The following is a 19,705-nucleotide window of genomic DNA, read 5'->3' on the forward strand; positions in this document are numbered from 1 at the left end:
CAGAACTAATTGATAAGAATTGTAAGTTTCAACCATGACTGGATTTGATTATTCCTTTTTACTTAATTATTTGTGCAGTAAAGTCTGAGCATCACACTTGAAATTTGACTTTACAATGGGTGCCATGATGCTTTCATAGATAAATCTGACATGACAGATTACCACAATCTGAAACATCACAAGTAACAAAAATGGGAAAAGAGAAGAACAAGTCAGTAGTTTAGTGCTTTTTATTAGAGATAAGGAGACGATACAAAACATCCACCATTCAATATTCAGTCTTAACTCTGACCGCTGGTCTTTCATATACACATCGCTCCCCATCAGACCTTCATAACACCAAAATTTTTAAATCAATAGGATCCTGGTTTTAACAAGCACAAGGAATGTTGTCTGTTTACTACACCAAATGTCATGATTTTCTGACCAAGAACTGGAAATAAAAAGGAATCACTTGAGTTTTGGAATTTGCATGTTCAAAAAGAAAGAAAAAACAATGGAATAACAAAACAAAAAAGAAAAATATATATATTTAACCGTGTTCCCCCAGAGAAAGTTTTGTTACATCTTGTGCAATCAAGAGTGAATTAGTTCATACTACACCTAGTCTCAACTACACACACTTACAAAACTTAACTAGAAGTTTGGCAAAAAAAATGTAGTTGGAACAATTACTGATCAGGATTCAATGGTTGGAAAACTAATTTTCTTTTGTCTGTCCCTTTCTCTGCAATCATTCGAATGGAACCTGGAAAGAACAAAACCCTGTCCTTAAACATGAACAATATGTGTATTTCAGTTTATCATCATCCTTCCTCAGTTGTATCTTAATGTTTTTCCTTAGTGTGTGTTTTGTTCATATTCTTTATGTTGCGTGAACTGGAATGACAGTCTGCATTTGTGGAATTTCCTTTTTTTTTTTAATTAATCTGTCACTTGACCCCCGAACCCACCCACAATGTCCCACCCAGAGAGTCCCGCGATTGGTGCTGGTTCTGCTTTTGCCCTTCTCCAAACCACACTGGAATGAACAGCTAAACCCAACAGATGTGTCTGAAAGGCCTCGATCGAAGCCAGAGAGAGGGAGGGGGGGATATTTATATAGGGGATCCTTCCAGGCTGACTACTGAGGAGCCGCCCAGCTTTTCTGCCAGGGTGTGCCGGTCTCTGAGGTCTTCCAAACCGTTCACCTGCCACTCGTGCTTGATACCTGAAATACACATAAAAGAGTCATCAGAATTACAATGTTGTACAAGATTTCAGACAAAGAAATAAATCCCACTGCATCATCACTTTTACTAAACACGGTCTAGTCAACAGATCAACAGTCTGTCTCTATCTCAACTATCCTTTCAGCAAGCTCATCGGGTGAGTACTAATTGTGAACTGCTGTTTAATCAGCATGGATTTTTTTTTATATTTAGAAATAATTAAAGGGGGGCATATATGCAGATTTTTTTAATGCAGGTAAACCAGCTGAAAATAGGTGATTGAGTTCTTTCCCACTGCCAGTAGATGAATTTGCCTTCTGTTTTTTTGTTTTAAACTTGTGCGTCACGTTCCTCACGAGCTCACTGGGAAGAGCAGTGAACAGCAAAAAACAGCATGGAGGCCAGTGACGACATTATGGTGCTTATTTATTTTTACTTCAGTCCCTCTGTTAAATGGCGACTGAATGACATTCGAACGTTTTGAGTTTACTGCCCATTTACATGCCAACGTCTGGAACTTCAATGCATCACAGCATCACAGCGAAATCTAGCATGTAGACCCGAGTGTCATGTTTCCATCACTGCCGATAGCAGCTGGAGCTGATAAACAATCGTGACTACTGCACAGTCATTTCACCTGGGAATGAATGCTGATTATTCCCACTGAAAACAAAAACCAGATGTTAGTGATGTGGCCACTACCAACTGATTCACTAATAGTGAGAGCTGTCCCTCTGCACACATTACTATGAGATTATCATATATAAAATAATAAACAATTCCCCATTAATAATTTGTTCTGATCAGCTAAACTCCTTAATTCAACAAAAAACTTCAGGTATTTTTAAGCAGTTGTAAGTATTTTGTCCACATGGGGGCAGTGGAACAAGCTGTTAGCACCACACCATTTGCTTTATCATCAGACAACTTCCTATTACACATCTGACATGAAGCAACATTAGAAGACATATGTAGTCGTGTTTCTGGCCACCTGATAAATCTAAGTCCGATATTCACCCTCCTTTTAGCTCTGTTTTGGTCACCAACTGGAACTACATGGTTCCTTAGCTCCTAAATGCTGAACTAGGTTCACCAGTTATTCAGAAATGCTGTTAGTTTGGAGAGGGTTTTCATTTAAAACAGCTGCCTGCTGTGTCTGAAAACAACACTACGAGAGTGAACCAAACAGTAAGCTGTACCCAGGCAGCTAAACAATGAGCTAAAAGATGCTACAATGCTCTGTAGACCTGACTGCAGAGTCAAGGGATAATTCTCTGAGAGTTTCTATGAGTGATTCCTTTTACATACAGTCATCTGACTCACTGTTAGTAGAAATACACCGATAAGCGGAGCTCAAAGTTTGGGCATGAATTGGGTGTGGTTAAGTTGCCGTCTAAGTTTAAATGAACATGTCTGCACCTGCAGCTTTGTGATTCTCAAACTGTTTATCCATCAACAACCCCAAAACTTTATGTACAGACTGCTATTTACCTTCGAATTTTCTCTTGATCGCATCTTTTGAGCTGGCATAGATCATCTTGCTCTTCAAGGGGGCATTTTCTGGAGCCCTGCAAGTCAGGAGGAAAAATGATTTAAACCAAACTTGTATTCTTAATGATGGTCATAAACCTTTTAATATGTGATCATGGCTACCCTCACCAGAAGATGAAGACCAGGTCCTCCTTCTTTGTTTCTTTGGTCTCATAGGTTGCGTCATACAGGGCGTAGCGGCAGTCGTCTGCGGGCAGCATCTTGACAAAGTGCTGGTACGGGTCCTGGACGGTGGTTCCCAAGTCACCCAGCAAGATCTCTTTACCATCATCCAGAACAATGTTCTTGAGGTCCTTGCTTATGCAGAACAGAATGGCCTTCTTCCTCTTCCTTTTCTCATCCTCATTCGCCTGAGCCTTACGCACCTTCATGTCATTGAAGACGGCGATAACTTCGTCTGTGACTTTCACACCGGAGGCCTGTGGGGAGACAGCAGTCTGTTAATTTACAGTTTAATGTATGTACAGTTAAACATGGCGGCTTCTGTTACTGCAACTTCCCGTGTTTCTCAAGACTGATAATGACGTGACAGAAAACGGTCATTTCCTCACCGGGGGTACACCGGTTTCACAGTATACTGTGGTATTGCATAATGTACATCTGCTTACCTAGTGTACTCAATTCTGCCCTATTGCTGTTATCAAAAAAATACATTTTGAGTTATATGAATTTTCATGTCTGACAGAAAATCGCATTTTGTGAAATTATAATAAAAACCTACAACAATGAATCACCATCATCATCACAGTAATCCTCATCCTGTACTACTATGGTACTTCCTGAAATGGTTATCGCACAGTTGCAACATGCTTAGGCCTGTGTATGATTTTCTTTCTTTTTTTTTTTATAGTATACAACCCAGTGTACTTGAGTTACCTGACAGTCAAAACTACCAGTTTATTCAGTTTATTAATACAAGTTTTACATTATCTTTTATTTTATTCATTTATTAAGAGAGGATCAAGCAGAAAATCCATTGCTAGACGGAGTGATTTGGGTAAATATCATGACGTGAATATAAAATATTTTAAATGTAAATTGACACTTGTTGATAATATTTAATAAGAATTAATCTTGAAAAATATTTGACAGACTATATGATTATAAAAGTAATTTGTTAGTTGCAGCTCAACTCCACAGTGATAGCCTGAACAAGGCAACAGTTGCCTTTGTCTTAAACAGGCCAGATGTGATGACTGCAGCACAGTAAATACAGACAAAATGAAGCTGAAGAAAGGCCTGAGAGGTCGGCATGTGACTATCACACACACAGCAGGAATACTCCTTATGAGGACGACTGATAAGGAGGATTGAAATGCAAAGGTGTGGCCGTGACAAGCCGTTAGCCATGTTAAGTTGGGCAATGCAACACGAAAGTTGCCCAATTGTCAGCACAGTTTGTCCAAATGAAATCAGCATGGATGATTCAGTCAGTACAGCCTTTTAACTCCATTCATATATGTATAACACTGTAAGAAGACTGAAGGACAGAAATAAAATATGTGGCCTCTGAAGCTTGTCCAAAGTCTACCTCGAACATGAACGCTAAACAAGTTCAGCTAAAAAGGTGTGTCTAAGTTTCTATGACTGCGACAGAACCAGTTGGGCATAAAATATTACACAAGTTCTTTCTGCAAGCAGAAGGAAAAGTAATCTAACTGTACCATAAAGATGTGGGTGAGGGTGCGGTCGGGAATTAAGCATGTCAGTGCAGGGTTGAGTCACAGACAATGAGGCTTCTGTCAAACTATAAAATACAAGTCACTCAATCAGGTCTTCTGACTCTGTTTAAGGCACGCCATCACAGGAAAACACAATCTCAGGAGAAGATGAAAAAACTTCTCTACCAGCAATGTGTCAACGGAACAAAAGACACAACAACAATGAAAAGGAAATAATGGGACAGGAAAGACGGAAAAGGAACCCAGCCGAGGCAGGGTCTGTGTGTTTGCTCAGGGCCGAGAAGACGTGCATGAGATATCAGTCGGGCAATAATTAACCAGCAAACAACTACTCACATCCTTAATCCAATTCGTCAATAAAAGAATTGTACTTGGAAGTTTTTTTCATGTCCCTTGTAGTTATAGCGGAGTCTGTTTCCAAAATATTTGCTGACGTTGACAAATTTCTGCACCCTTTGCATAGGAGACAGCACATGACCCATTGTCCCACTGCATTCTTCCTCTATGGTGACGCTGAGAAATCTCTATGACCATATGCTTTGCATGTCTCATTTTTCTGTCCACAAACATGATTTACAGCTGTAAAGTCAATAAATTTTCTTTATCTCTATGTTTCTACTTCTGCCTTGCTTTGGCCCAATTTGCCAAAATGTTGTTTATATTCTGTTTATTTTACTTATATCGCTATGGTGAGTACCAAGCTCTGGCCTTATCTAATCTTAACCATGGATACTTTTCTTTACACAAGTCAAGGTTCGAGTGACTCAACACAAATCTAGTCACAGTCCACGTCTTGAATTCCTTTACACACAGTTAAGTGTCACACTTAATCACACAATTAGAACACAGGCAAATTTCACTTGCCAACACAGACCTAATGGCTTTATGTTCAAACTCTTAAAAAAAAAAAAAAAAAAAGATTAAGCGTGCAGAAGACATATTCAGATGATGTCAGGTTGTCAACGGTGCCGACTCAGCAATGAAAGGCAACAGATGACGAAGCGGGAAGTTAACAAAAAACTGAGACGCGTGATGTATTATATTACAGATATATAACAATATGAATTTATTTTTTAGTAATGCACAAAATGCAACATCTTAAATGTCTGAAGCCTATGTATGAATAAGTAGAGGCATCCTTTATTTATTCCCTCTTGGTGCTGGATAGTAGTCTAATGGCGTGACGAGCGTGCAGTGTGTTGAAACGGCTGTACGAGCTAAATGCGCAACAAAAAAAGAGATGCGCAGTACCGACCGGGAAGATCCGGAGACAGCGGCCCGCTAGCTTCAGCTAGCGGATCCAACACTGTCAAACTGTCGTTACATAACGGTAACAATTCCGTCAAATATTTGCTACATCCTACTTCATACATGGCAAAATGATCACGCGGCAGCTGGTGGTGAAGTAAATCTAGCTGCAGATTCGTTATAATACAGCATTAAACAAAATGGTCTTTGCACCAAATTCAGGGTGGGGCCATGAATGCAGCACACGCACATGTGAGCGCTAGCTTGCTATATAAGGCAAAAGCTCTTCTCAATCACACCGTTCGTCTGTCAATTCATTCGTTTTGTGTCACAGTGCAACTCGACCATAAACCTACACTTGTCCATGTAGTTTCACAGTGGCTGAAAAGTGACCTGATTTGAAGCACGTAGTCAACCAGCGCCTGAAATACCGTTAGCAGCGGTACCGTATACAGACAAAGAGGAAGAAAATCACAGCTAGCGCCAGCCATAATGGGTGTCATTTTCTGCCTTTGCTAATGCAGCTAGTTGAGCTAACAATACGGTTAGCTAGCTAACCCCGAGGCGCTGCTGCACCTGCCAGCGCTGAGCTGTTCTTTCTGAGGACGCATCGACGAGCAGAGGTGAAATAACGGAAACATGGTGCAGTGAAGACACTGTGGAATAGCGTCATGACAACGGTGAACATGTTAGACCCTTTTGGCTTTTTGACGGTGAAACACAGAGAGAAGAACGAAATGGCGTCAGTTATTAGAGAACGTTAAGTCATTTATTTGATCTTTTATCACGATTTTATTTGAAATAAAAACCACCGCTAACAAATTCGGTGAACGCAATTAATGTAAAATGTATGAAAATATTGTGAGCTGTTCCGCCTTCCTGTTCGCTTCCGAACACCGGCGCTAGCAGCGGCTCCTGCGGCACAGGACCGGCTTACTACGTCTGATACTAAAACTAATACAGCCATCTATACAAAAAATACAAATTGACCACAAACCTCCCTACATCTTGAGACTAAGTCAATATTAGACAGCCACAAGAGCAAGAATACATAAAATGTGATGAAAAACGATGTTAAACCTACCATTGCAGTAGCTCTGAATAGATCAACGTCTGGGTGGAAATTGAATGGACTATGATGATGAATTGTCGATCTCGCTCACACACTAGATACACAACGTGAACGCGCCTATAAGCGCGACCCGGGTTCGAGCAAAGTGCACGAGCGGGAGCGCGTGTCTGTAAACCACGATTGTCCGGTGATATTATGTACTGCTTGGTATATTGACCTATATCTAAATATATATATATTTGTTATTTGTGATAGACCACAGAGGGGCCCAAATGTAATCTAATTATTAATTAGCGTCATAGCAATAGCTTATACGTATAAATTAAATTGGTAATACGACAAAATAAAAGCTATTTTCTCAGGCGGATTTTAACATACTAATGACCACTGTAATTAAGCGTGAAACTAATTGGCATCCGTTTGAGGGGAACTATAGTTTACCATTTACCTTCTAGTTATTTTTTATATTTTAATCTTTCTCTATGATATAGGCACCTTCTATTAACTATTATATTTCCTTTGGCGGTGGCGGACATTAAAAGTGAATAAAACAAACCTACCAAGTGGGTAGCGGAGAGCATTATGGGAATATGTGTTTGTGTAGCATTTGAATAAACCGACCATTTCCTGGTACTGTACGAAATCAAGTATTTAATATCGCTCATTAATACTTGGCGTACAGTTAAATAAAGCTTTTGATGCCCTGAGAATACACTTTATTTCTTCGTTTTTATTGTGACCTACATTAAAAATAAATCGCGAATACATTTCTTATGCATGTGCAGCCATATTTGAGCCCAACGTTTTAATTTCAGTATTGGTTTCGAAGACGTGAATACCTGCTGTAAATTAATACACTAATGGCGCGATGAATGATTCATGAGAAAAGCTGTTGAACTGCTGTTTTAACCGACATTCAGCAGCCAGCCCGGCGCAAAGTGGTTTTCAGGCTGGAAGGAAATTCTCCGCCATCACTGCCCTCCTCCCCCCTCCCATCTCTCTCCTCCCCTCCGTGCGGTTTTTGTTGGACTCACTTCCAAATATGGAAGCGAACGTTGAACGGCGACGGCCAGTGCACGCGCCTCGCTCACAGCACGCGGAGGGCCGGGCCGCGACGCTGATCACCATATAAGGAAACAAGGGACACGAAATTCGCTGTAGCAGATTTTTGTATACGGCGCCTCGTGGAGGAGATGGAGAGAGAGCTGCACAGAGAGGGTCAGTGTGAGGATGAGGGAGGCAGAGAGACTCCCAGGCAGTGGGAAGCGAGGGGCGGATGATGAGGGACAAGAAGGACACAGCAAGCGGGGACATGAATGCACAAATGTCTCCAGAGAATAAAATGATGATGCTGCTTAGAGTATCACAACTGAGGCCGATTCATACTGTGGCAGTAGTACTTTCTGTTGTGGGGCATGTTGGTTTCAGCGTAACGGCGCTTAAGATGTAAACACAAAGCCTGTAAAATATGACCTACATTCACTACATCACATACATTCACACTGATTTCTGTCAAAAACACACACTCATGTTGCTCAGTGTCCTCCAATCTACCATTCAATACTTTAACTGACAGAATATAAGATGTTCTGGTGTTTAATAGCTTGTATATATTGCATTCTGGCTTTGTTTATACTGCAAGTAACATGTAGTGGGTTCATTCATCCCACTCTTAATACAAGCATTACTGCTTATTGTGCATAATGTATGTCATCTAAACTCAAATGCAATCTGAGACAATACATTTTGTGGCTCCACAATTATGCAAAATTTAAATCCCCAAATGAAATAAATGCTTGCCATAAGTAGTATTTTTTTGTAAAATGTGAATGAAATTGGAAATAATAGTCATGGTTTTGGGGACTGCTCTGCCGTGCAGCAAGTGTTTGTACTGTAATGGTGAACCTGCTTGTGGATCTGTGCCGTAAGACCTCAAAATAGAGTTTCATCCCTGTTGTCACACTTAAAAGAAGAGATCAGAAAGGTGCATAAACCGTTTCAAGCTCTGTTTATTCCTTATAAAACAGCATTTCTCAAGTCAAGGCCACCATAGCCCTGCAGGAGATGATTACATTAGCCGTTACTACAATATTTCATGCATTTATTCACTTTTGGAATGAGCCGTGTGCAAAAAGCACCAAAGAGGAGGGGAAGTGCAATAGTAAATGCTTGTAAAACATCCTGATGTTTCCTCCTCTTGTGTAAAGCGACAGACATGGAATGTGCAAAAAGACAGTCAAAAATCATGTATTTAGAAAGTGTCTCATCCTCCATATTTCCATATCTTTTTTTTGGCCCTGTGTTCTTATGACTTATACCTTTAGTGCCATGCAATCACTGTGAGGTTAAAGCACCATTACACAGCTTTTTGTGCCTCCACCTTGTATCTACGTAAATACATGGTTAGCTGCTGAAGTGCACAATGCAAACTCATTACAGACTAATGGATCCTACTTTCACTCTCAGGTCATACAATCTTGTGGCATTGAAAGGCCTGTTTTACCAAACTAAATGCTTGCCATTCCATGTCTCCAATCTAATGTTTCCCAGAAGAATCTGCATTTCATCATATTCAGAGATGTAGGGCATGGTTGCAAATAATCAGAGTCCTTTTAATCCAATGCCTGCTTGGCCTTAGAAGCCCAGCTTGGCCCCACAGAGGGAAGCTAAAACCTAATAAATCCACTGTGTAGTCTGCCTTTTTAATTCCCCGTATGACTTATTTTTGAGAAATACAGCTAATCGTTTAAAGTAAGTGAGGACCTTAGAAACAAGTCAGGCCAAATTTATTATTTTTCCTTTGCTGTAATATGGTTTCATTACGTTATGCAACTATTACGTGGAAGTCATCTGAAGCAAAGCTCTGACCCAAACACACAACAGTTTCAATCTGGATTAATAGCCACCACCAAAAGGGAAAAGTTTGTCATATTCATTAAGAAGTTTTACAGTTTTCTTATAGTTACACATTAGCACACAAGGACCTCTACCGCAAATGAGTAACTGTGAAATAGTTGAAGTATCCCTGCAGCCAGATCACCAACGTCAACTTTATAAACTGCATCAGAGTGATGTACCACACTGTGTTTTCTCACAGCTGTGCTGATAGCACCAGCTACGAATGGTCCCTGAAGGCATCATGTCTGGAAATCTTTTCTGAGGTGCAAACATACTAACACGACTATATATTGAGGATTTTTGACAACCACCAAATTTGATCAGAATGTGGTGCAGTGGTGCAGACACCCAGTCCCATTTTCTATGGATTTCTACTTTTTATTACTTGTGTTTTGTATCTATTGAGAAATCCTTCCTGTTTCCATGTATGTCTAACACTGTTTCCTGCCTGAGCTCGTTGTAGTCACTGCCATATCTAAAATTTCAAAGGAACAAAGCCCTCCTGTTCACACCGCAGACTATTATTTCAGCTTTTATTTACTGAGGTTTGAGGTGATAAGAGTACAAGGCCAAAGTATATTTCTGAGATATAAAGCTCACTCTTTGGCTGACTGCTCGCTAGTTATATCATATTCAGCATCAATATCCCAGTAACGTCTTCTCTTTGGAGTTGGAAAATCATGCAGAACATCTGTTCCTATATATAACTTCACTAGAAGAGTCTCATATATATGTATCAAAATCTATCAAGTGTAACACTGTAACACTTCTATGAATAAACAGCAAAGCACTCAAAACAAATGAGATTCAGCTGAACTCTCATTACATGCAGCTTCCAAAATCTACTGTATAGAAAGTGCGTCCTCTTCTCCTTTCAAAGTATCGACAGTTCACCCGTCTGGAAACGCTAGTTTATATCAAATATAAAGCAAAGTGACGAACAGAATGGAATGTTTTTAAGGCCACGAAGTAAAAAAATATAGCCACAAAGAAATATGTATAAATGTATTAGCTTTAAAGCCAGCATGTTTTTAAAAGGTAATTATTTAAAGATAAACTGCAGAAGCTTTGTTTGAAAAGCACCCTGACTGCCCCTCTGAACAATACACAGCCAAGTAAGATGCATTCAGCTGAAATAGAAAATTTAAGTGTTTTATAAGCTTAAAGGTAAACATTGTAAACGTGTCAAATGACGGCAGTGTCAATTTAAGATATAAAGTATGGATAAGAGGGATCGGGATGGTTTAAGTCCCCCAGTGAATCCACTCACCTTTACAGAAGCCTGGACTTTAACAGGCAGAGCGATGTACATAATAAAGATGCTGGTGTGTTGGCATCATATTTTGACCTTGTGCCAATGTGGTTTAGCTGCATGTTTGTTCCAATGGGTGGCATGATAAGGCTTTAGTGCTGAATGTGTGCTTGTGTTGTGCGCTGGTTGCATTGCATCGAGATTACGAGGGTTCAGAGGTCCTCTAACTGGATTTCTTCTGGTCCCTGACGCTTGTGCCTCTCGACTTGTTCAACGCCACGGTGGCCTGAAAGCAGAGAGAAAAAGGAAGACGGTTCATTTGGTTGCATACAGTGTCTTCAAATGTTTCTTGCAACATGTGCTGACTTCCGTTTTGTTGTGGTGAATTCACTGAAGCTTCTCGGCGTCATCTGTCGTATTTTTAAACTTGACAGGAAGAGTTTTGCTCGATACATTCGAACCACTTGTGGTTTCGTGTAAGTCGGCAGAGTGAACTCTAAACGGCCCCTGGTGGCTGTTTGTAGGACTTCTTGCATCTCGCTGCTGTTAGTTTCCTTTTCCATTTGTGCTCTGTAGACGCTGGATCCAGCTAATTTTTAATTTTGTTTTGTCTATATATCAATTTTCAAACACGATTACAGAATCTCATGACTATCTGTGATGTGAAAGGAGCTGCAATGGTTAAGTCACAGCAAAACGGAAGTCAGAGCATATTTCCGGGTTTAGAAGGATCTGAATCAAATCATTAACATGTGATTGGATCGCTCTGAGAGGACGTGGCTCAGTGGCTTAACAGCTACTCCATATGGAACTGATGAGAGATTTATGACAGTGTACAGGCCTCCACACACCCTTCCCTTCACCTGGGTTGGTAGATCAGGCAGAGGGGGTAAAGGTTATATGAAGAAATTTAACCACACGATTTCTTTTCACAGGTTTACCAGCTGAAATTCAAACAAACACCTCCTACTATATTGCTCGACTAGCTACCCACACTAGCTAACAGCTCAGTCACAAGTGCAGTTTTATACGATGAGTGGGGCTCGTTGGACTCCCTAACATTTTAAGATGAGTCATCAAAAACATTTTTCTGTTTTACAAGAAGAGAAAAGAGAGATGAGAGATGAAATGAAAGACGTAAATGAATTAACACAGGGACAAGATTAGAACTTGGAAACTTGGTTTTATGGCTCATACATTTACTTATACCACTAAACTTACTGACCAAGCTTCAAGAAGCAACAGCCAAGCCATTTTCAGCAAACAAGCTGTGATAAAAACCACTGTAAGTCACCTATTCTGCGAGCAAACAGCTGGTGAACATTGTCAAGCAGGACAGTAAGTATGCTGCCTAGTGTACTCCAGCAGCAGTTCTTGGTAGATGGCCAAACAGTGTCTGAAACCTCCTCCTTCCACACCTTAGAGTGGTGGTTGGGGTGTGGTTGTGTGCAACAATGTCTGTAACTTTCCAAAACAGACAATCTGATGTTCGCACCCATTTCACACCATGACCGGGTGGGTGAAGAGAAGTGACAACATGAGAAGGGTTTCAACTTCTTCTTCTGTGAACTGCTCCCCTCACCTTTTGTGTGAACAACTGAGTGCAATACTACGAAAGTCTTCGAGGAGTGACTGACAGTGTGAGTATGACAGCGACCTTCGAGGGTGGCTGTTAAAGTTACAAAACATTACTCATGACGATACTGTATTTCTTATTCAACCTACTCCTCTTCCTTGTCAAAACTTGGCTCCTACATCACCCACAATGCAACTCGACCGCTGACAATCTGATGGGAGATGCAGGTGTGTTATGCTAGCAGTGCTTAATGTAGTCTCCATTCAGTAAAAAGGAGCCATTAAACAGGTTGGCTGAGCCCAAAGGTAAGACCACACTGAGTCCATGTTTCCACCAAGCGGTCTGCAGTTTCCACTGTCAAGAGTTGTGGGTGGTACCAACACAAACACTTCACTCTGTCCCATTTTTTGGTTGGCCCTCTGTCAAACGTGTAGCGAGAAACACTGAAGTCCATTGATTGGTCAGAGAATCTGAGCAACCAGATGTACATGCAGAATTTCCCAAACTCTACTTTTTCTTTTTCCAGCAGTCGTCTGTCGTTCTGCCTGCAGCGCTTTCTCAAACAAAACTTGTCTGTGTGTCGTAACAAATACCGACAAGAAAGAACACATTCAATATCTTCCATTATGTTCTTGTTCTTGTTATTAAAAGAGTAGCATAGCTCAGTGCGGGTGGAGCAGGAGAAAAGGTCAGCGGTAAGTTGTCAATCTGGCAGGACGTGCACAGTACAGGTTACAGGCTAATAAACGCTGCAGCTTCCTAAGACCAAGAAAAGTCTTGTCTGTTGTTTCCCAACTGCTGTACTATACCAACAGTGTCTGGTGGAAACAGCTTATAAGGACTTGATTGTGAACACAGCAGTTGGCTATCAAGCCAGGCGGTTAACCTGGGATTTCAAACAGTCACATGACCATCGGCCTTTTCATGAGGATGAGAAATTCTTTTATTATCAAAAGGTCACACTGGCTTTAAACAAACTAAGAGCAAAGTGTTTCTTAAGATGTCACATGATTAAAGGCAAAATGACCTATTGTACAAAACACTGAACAGATTTTAAATTCAAGCTTTTATTATTTTTGGATGCCACACAGTATCTGACTAAACTAGCACTAAAATGGAACCTGTTTCTGTTGTTTTTGTAACAAGCTGATGGCAGGTGGATCGAGAGCTAGATTATTACGAGGATTGCTGGATTACTTTGCGAGGCAGCTGGATTCATTAGATCATGAGATCAGGTGAAAGTGTGCGATTTATGTGTCTGCAACCCGACCACAGTCGTTTTGAACCAGCATCGAGTTAACTGCTGGATACAGCTTTTGTTTTTCTCAACATCAACTGCTCCCTCTAGTGGCTTTTATGCATTCATGCATTTAAAAAAAGGCAATAATAATATAACTTAAGCCGTGAAAGCCATGCGGACAGACATCAGGTAACAACAGCTGACCACAGCCACCATCCCCTTTATTCTCACCTGTTCCAGGACAACACCTGCAGCCTGGTCGATGGCGCCTCCTACACTCCGGTACCGGCCAGAGTAGCGGATGAAGGTCCACGTCAGCATGGACATCATGACCACACCCAGAGTGCAGTCACACACCAGGGCGAAGGTGGACAGGCCAACAAAGAGAAGCACACCTGAGAGCACGTAGAGGAGGCACACCAGGACAAACAGCACCGCGGGCGTCCGGAAGGCGCTGAAGAGATTTTTTGACTTTTGCAGCAAAGAGAAAAACGGATGATTAAGAACTTGTACATGTAAAGTGCTTGGCGTAAGAGTCAAATGTTTATTTTAATGGAAAAAACAGGTATAAAGGTTATATATCATGTTCAAGGAATCGTCTCGTACCTCATTGTGCTTGCTGAATGACTGCCACATCTCCTCCAGCTCCTTCTCCAGCTGTGCTTGGTAACGGTCACAGAACTCTTGTCCGCCCATCTTCTTGGTCGAGGAGAAAGTGTGAAGAGACTCTCGGGAGTAAAAGTGATGTTTTTCCTCCAGAGATTCAGGGGACACATAAGGTAGGTCTCCCCCACACACCTTAGAAGGGAAAACAGAGAGAAAAGAGACTTAAGGAAGACAGTTTGTAGGCAGGATTATCCACCGTCCCTCCACTGATAACTCTTTGTTTTTCCACATAGGAGTGAACCCACCTTCTCCATGTTCTTGTAATACTGATCTTTGGCTGTTGCCACAGCTGCCAGGTTATTGGCCTCTGCTGTAGCCTGATGAGACAAACAGACATTTGTTAAATGTTGAGTGAGAAACAAAAGGAAGTATCCATGCTTCAGGTTAACTGGGAAAAACAGAGGCTTGTTAAAACTTGCGTTAATCCTGCACATACCATGAGCATCGTCTTTGGTTGAGGCAAGTCTTCTCCCTGGTAAATCTTGATGTAAGCCTGATAAGACAATAATCACAATCATCAGACAAGAAAACTGGTTTGCATTTCGCTTGAAAGCTCAAATAGAGAAGACGTTACCTTGAAAAACTCAAGCAGGCCCCGGCAAGTGACTTTGTTTCCATTTATTTCCTTCTCGGCCAGATAATCCGGATGCAGCAGTTTAGGAACCAGGCTCTGCAGCTGCTCTCTGAACTCTGGGGCCACGTCTGACAAAAAAAACCAAAACTTAGGACAGCACTCAGTATTTTGGCCATTCTGCTAAATACCAACCTTGAACTAAGCAGAACAGTGTGGGAAACAGGGGCTCTTACCTCTAAGTTGTCCCTGAAAACTAGGGTTGGTGGCAACTTTCAACCCGGGATGAGGTAACAAGAAGCAGGAAATTTTGGTGAAGCACGAATGGATGTGCTCCCTCACTGTTTGCAGCTCCTCGTGTTGGGCCTCCTTAACCTGTAAAAATCAAAGCAATAGTAAGGTGAATTTCAAAACTCAGGATTTAAGAGGAGATATGAGTATTTATTGTATTCTGCCAAATCAAGAAGGCAGAATTGGTACCTGTAAACGTTTGTCCAGGAATTGATTGCCTCCTTTAAACCCGTAGGTATATTCATAAGGGAAACTCCAGTCCCTTATTAGGAACATCAAAGACTGTTGGATGAAAAGAAAGGTGTTAAACTACAGAAAAGAAATATTTACAACAATCACATTCACATCCAACACCAGCGACAATGCCTCAAATCTTACACTTACCTGAAAGGGCTTCAGAAAGATCTCATCCATGGCGAGACGACCATACTCTGTGAACAGCTGTGAGGAGGAGGCGGCCATGACACAAGATTAATTCTGAGATTCAAAAGTCTGGAGAGTAACTAATGTTAAGCAGTTCAATTACTGGAACACCCTTCAATCAGATGGTGAATAATTTCGACTGAGAAACATGCCGTCATCGCTTAGAGACTATTTTCAGGAGGACTGATCACATGGTGCTACAACGATCACCTGAAGATCAATATCAGCAGAAATAATGAGCTTGTGGTGGACTACGATGCTTCAAATATGGATGTTGCTGCAAAGAAGCTATAAATTATAAAACGCAGATGCTTCACACACATCTTAAACCCGGCAGCACAGAAGATCAATACAATCACCACAAGGCGGAGGCCAAGATTAGCGTCATCGATTCAATATCTGATTAAATGTGAAATCAATCTCTCATTCTGAGTTATGGTGTTGAATAATGGCCTGAGAAACGATGCAGTGAAGCTGACCTTTGACCTCTTGGACATAAAATGTCATCACTTATCCTATGAGACATTTTTGTGAAATTTAATCATCATTAACGTATGAATTCTTTAGTTGTGAACAAAGCATGTTTTGTATGGCCACAGTGGCCTTTGACCACAACATCTGATCAGTTCATCATTGTGTCCAAGTGGATGTTTGTGAAAAATTTGAAAAAAGCAAATGAACTACAGATGTGAAAATGTTCTTAAATTTGATTGTCTTACGTGGGAACTTTCAAACAAGCTTCATTAACCACATCAAGCAGGTGTTCTGCACCAAAATACCTGCTGACATCGTCATAATGTGAACAGACCTGTAGCTGCTGCAGATCGTCCTCTTGTATGTTCTGCGACAGATTGTAGATCTACAAAAGAGAAACTATGTGAGCTTAAATTATCAGGCGGATGATGACAAATGATCAAATCTGTGATAATAACCAGTCACCTGTATGGAGCTGGTCATGGTGCTGAGGGCAAAGATGGTGGCACAGTCCTTCACGGTTGACTGGTTATCAAAGGCTCCCTGAGTGTCCATTAACACTACTGCCACCTAGAGGACACCAGGGATAAAACACAAAAAAAAGTTAGTGAAAAATGTTCATTGCAATTCCAAAGAAGCCAAGGTGACATGTTCAGATGACTTGTTTTAATCAAACAACCACCACCAACCCCAAAAAATACAATTTACAATGACATACACAAAAAATATCGATTCATTCATTCAAGAATTGAAGTTGTGACACTGCTATTAATAAATGGGAAAATGTAGTTACGCAGATGAAGGGTGAAAAGGTCAATAAGAGCAGAATATGGGGCGAATTTTGACGGGGACAGCTCAGATAATTACTCATGTAAAACAAAGACCTTTCATAGAAATTACTTGATATTATTAACTACTGAACACTTTTTTTCTTGATTTCACTGTATAACATTGCATACACACAATACATAAATAAAGTGTGCAAGTACCTCTGTTCCATCACTCTTCTGGACGGGGAAAACTTCGCTCCACAGCTGGATGCCGGTTGTCTCTGGCTCTGAGCCCCCTCTCCAAGAAAATCCAGTGAGCGGCTCATCATCCTGACCCAGCCAGTTTTCATCACCCTGCACAAATACAAACTCGAGATCAGACTGGAGGCAGGCCGGGTCTCCACTGTGGATGTCTGCATGTCGCAACCTCTGAGCTTACTCAAAAACTGAAACATGCTTGTCATGCACGTCCAGTTATGCTGCGGCAGCACATATTTCACCCTGAGTTGTTAATAGAAAACTCCAGGTGTTCTGCATAACCAGTCAGGTCACAATTATCTCCACAGTTAAGTACACTTTTGACTGCACTGGGTAGACGACAAGAAGATTAAATGGTGGCTAACGGTGGTGGCACCATTGCAAATGTAATGGAGTTTCCAAAATCAGTGTGATTTATCAACGAGCACAGCACATCTAAAGCCAGGCAATAGTTTAGAGTACAAGATATGTACAGGAAAACAAACTGGTGGCATTCACATAGACTCCACTCTTCAATAAATGTAACGACTAATTTCTCAATTACTCCTATTCATTAAACTTGTTAGTTCACATGTTACAGCAGGGAGGAGCATTAATGTGGGATGACTGCATCAAGGTTTGTATTCCAGCCACGGACCATCAGTCATTTTCCAGACTAACACACCTTCAACACAAGCAGAGAACTAGTCATTATCACCTGCTGTGACCTCCCTGCTCCAAAGCACTCCCTGGTTAGCATAACAATATTTCAGCATTCAATAAGTCCCCTTCAGGTCAGGGATCTTGGCCTGCTGTAGGGGGATATGGGCAGTAAGATATAATACTGGACACTGACAGATCACGTTACAGTGCGGCTCACCTTCCTGTACATGTACCGGAGCATGAAATCAAGCAGGAAGCTCTTGCCCTTCCTGAAGGCTCCGGCCACTGACAGCACGACCACATGTTTGTCTCGGACCTCGGGAGCCAGCAGAACCCGAGCCAACGCCTCCGTGTCCAAAGCGAAGGAGTGATCCTCCTTACACACGGTGACGATCTGAACTGGTCCTGGTTCACTCCGCATGCTTCAGAGGTACTGGTCCCTGTAAGCAGCACAGACAAAAACATCAGCTTCATATTTCAGAATGGCAACAAACAACTTTCTTTATTATTGATTTATCTGTCTAACTTTGTAGTCTAGAACTTGTCACAACAACCGAAAAATGTCCAAGGTGACCATTAACCCTCTATGGCCTTGAGCAAATATTAATTTACCATGACATATAGCATTGAAAAGTAAAACTCTATCATGTTTTCTTGATAAATCATTTTAACAATCAATCAATTATAAAAAAAAAAGTTGGTCATTAGTTTTCTGCCTTTTTTTGTTTTGTTTTGGGGCCACAATCATCCGAATCTTGTTACTTGTCCATATTTCACAATTGTTATTAAGTAAAGTACTAATGGAAAAATATTCTAAGCTGTCACAGCGTCACAAAGATGTTTAAACAGCATTTCGCCTGTGCCCACAGAAACTAATCAGACATGCACGGATCCTTCCATCAGACACAATGTTCAGCTCTGTGTGAAGCTGGCTGTGGGATGCTCTTATGGGTGTCATGCTGCTTTGCCTCCAGCTAGTGAATCCAGCGTGCTCTCCACTACACCGATCATTTTAGCTGCTTCAATGCTCTTCTTTGTTGTTGCTTTGTGGGGAAGATGAACTTTCCCATGATGAGTAAGACAGGCAAGTGCTTTCATAACAGCTTGTCGATGGTTGTGATACCCGAAGCTATCTCTCTCCTCTCACCTCCAAAGGTGTGGCAGTCAGCAGCAGCATGCATGACATTTCTGGGCGGTGATTGTGCTCAACCGAGTTGATGCAACAAAACTGAGGCCAAACAGTATTTTGCAAACTGTCTGAGATTTATTATGAGCAAGTACCACATGAGATAAACTAAATTGCGCTGTACCGTCTGTGTAATCAACATAGCTTGATGTCGTCAGCTGCCACTCAACTCTGCTGTGATGTTGGCTAACTTATGCTGGCAGGACTTGGAGCAGAAGAGCTAAGCTAAGCAGATCTCTAATGTAGATGTATTCGAGACACTCAGTGGCTAACTAAAGCCCTTAACTACGAACGGATTGCCGCACTCGTTCACGGCTGTAGCTAGCAGCCTGTGTGTCTGCATGTACTCAGATAATAACAGTGAAAACAGGCTAACGCTTAACTATTGTTAGCTGTTACGGGAACCAGTGTTAAAACCAGCGTTGCAGCAATCTTTTCAGATACTTGTAGAGCCTGAATCAGCCTGAAAATAATGCATATTCTCGCTTAAGCTCCTGGTTCACAGTGTTATGTTACCTTCGATGTCTTCAAACGGCTTCAACACAATCTTACGAAGGTCGAGAAACGACTGAAACGTGACTTTTTTACACTGGCATGAAAACAACTATGAGAACTTTTTTCCACCACGAAACTCACTCGCTTCCGCCTTCAGCGTGCGAAATGTCTCACGGGAAATGTAGTTTTGATAAGAATT

General features: G+C 41.3%; 2 protein-coding genes across 2 annotated transcripts; both read right to left on the reverse strand.

The window, feature by feature from the left end:
* Positions 1-215: 215 nt before the first annotated feature.
* Positions 216-6,912, reverse strand: cfl1 (cofilin 1). Its single transcript, XM_076738655.1, has 4 exons — positions 6,777-6,912; positions 2,871-3,181; positions 2,703-2,779; positions 216-1,210 (listed from the first exon to the last, which is right to left on the reverse strand). The coding sequence occupies exons 1-4, from the start codon at positions 6,777-6,779 to the stop codon at positions 1,098-1,100; spliced, it is 504 nt and encodes a 167-aa protein (XP_076594770.1). The 5' UTR covers positions 6,780-6,912; the 3' UTR covers positions 216-1,097.
* Positions 6,913-8,755: 1,843 nt separating this feature from the next.
* On the reverse strand, positions 8,756-19,633 carry LOC143325532 (atlastin-3-like). The gene is made up of 14 exons (XM_076738654.1): positions 19,528-19,633; positions 18,043-18,265; positions 17,145-17,279; positions 16,621-16,725; positions 16,490-16,540; positions 15,643-15,699; positions 15,448-15,540; positions 15,204-15,342; positions 14,971-15,098; positions 14,833-14,889; positions 14,642-14,713; positions 14,337-14,528; positions 13,962-14,201; positions 8,756-11,200 (listed from the first exon to the last, which is right to left on the reverse strand). Exons 2-14 carry the CDS (start codon positions 18,244-18,246, stop codon positions 11,138-11,140), a joined length of 1,536 nt encoding a protein of 511 aa, XP_076594769.1. The 5' UTR covers positions 18,247-18,265; positions 19,528-19,633; the 3' UTR covers positions 8,756-11,137.
* Between the last annotated feature and the right edge of the window lie 72 nt (positions 19,634-19,705).

Source organism: Chaetodon auriga, chromosome 9 (genome assembly GCF_051107435.1).
Source record: "Chaetodon auriga isolate fChaAug3 chromosome 9, fChaAug3.hap1, whole genome shotgun sequence".
Classification (NCBI taxonomy): domain Eukaryota; kingdom Metazoa; phylum Chordata; class Actinopteri; order Chaetodontiformes; family Chaetodontidae; genus Chaetodon; species Chaetodon auriga.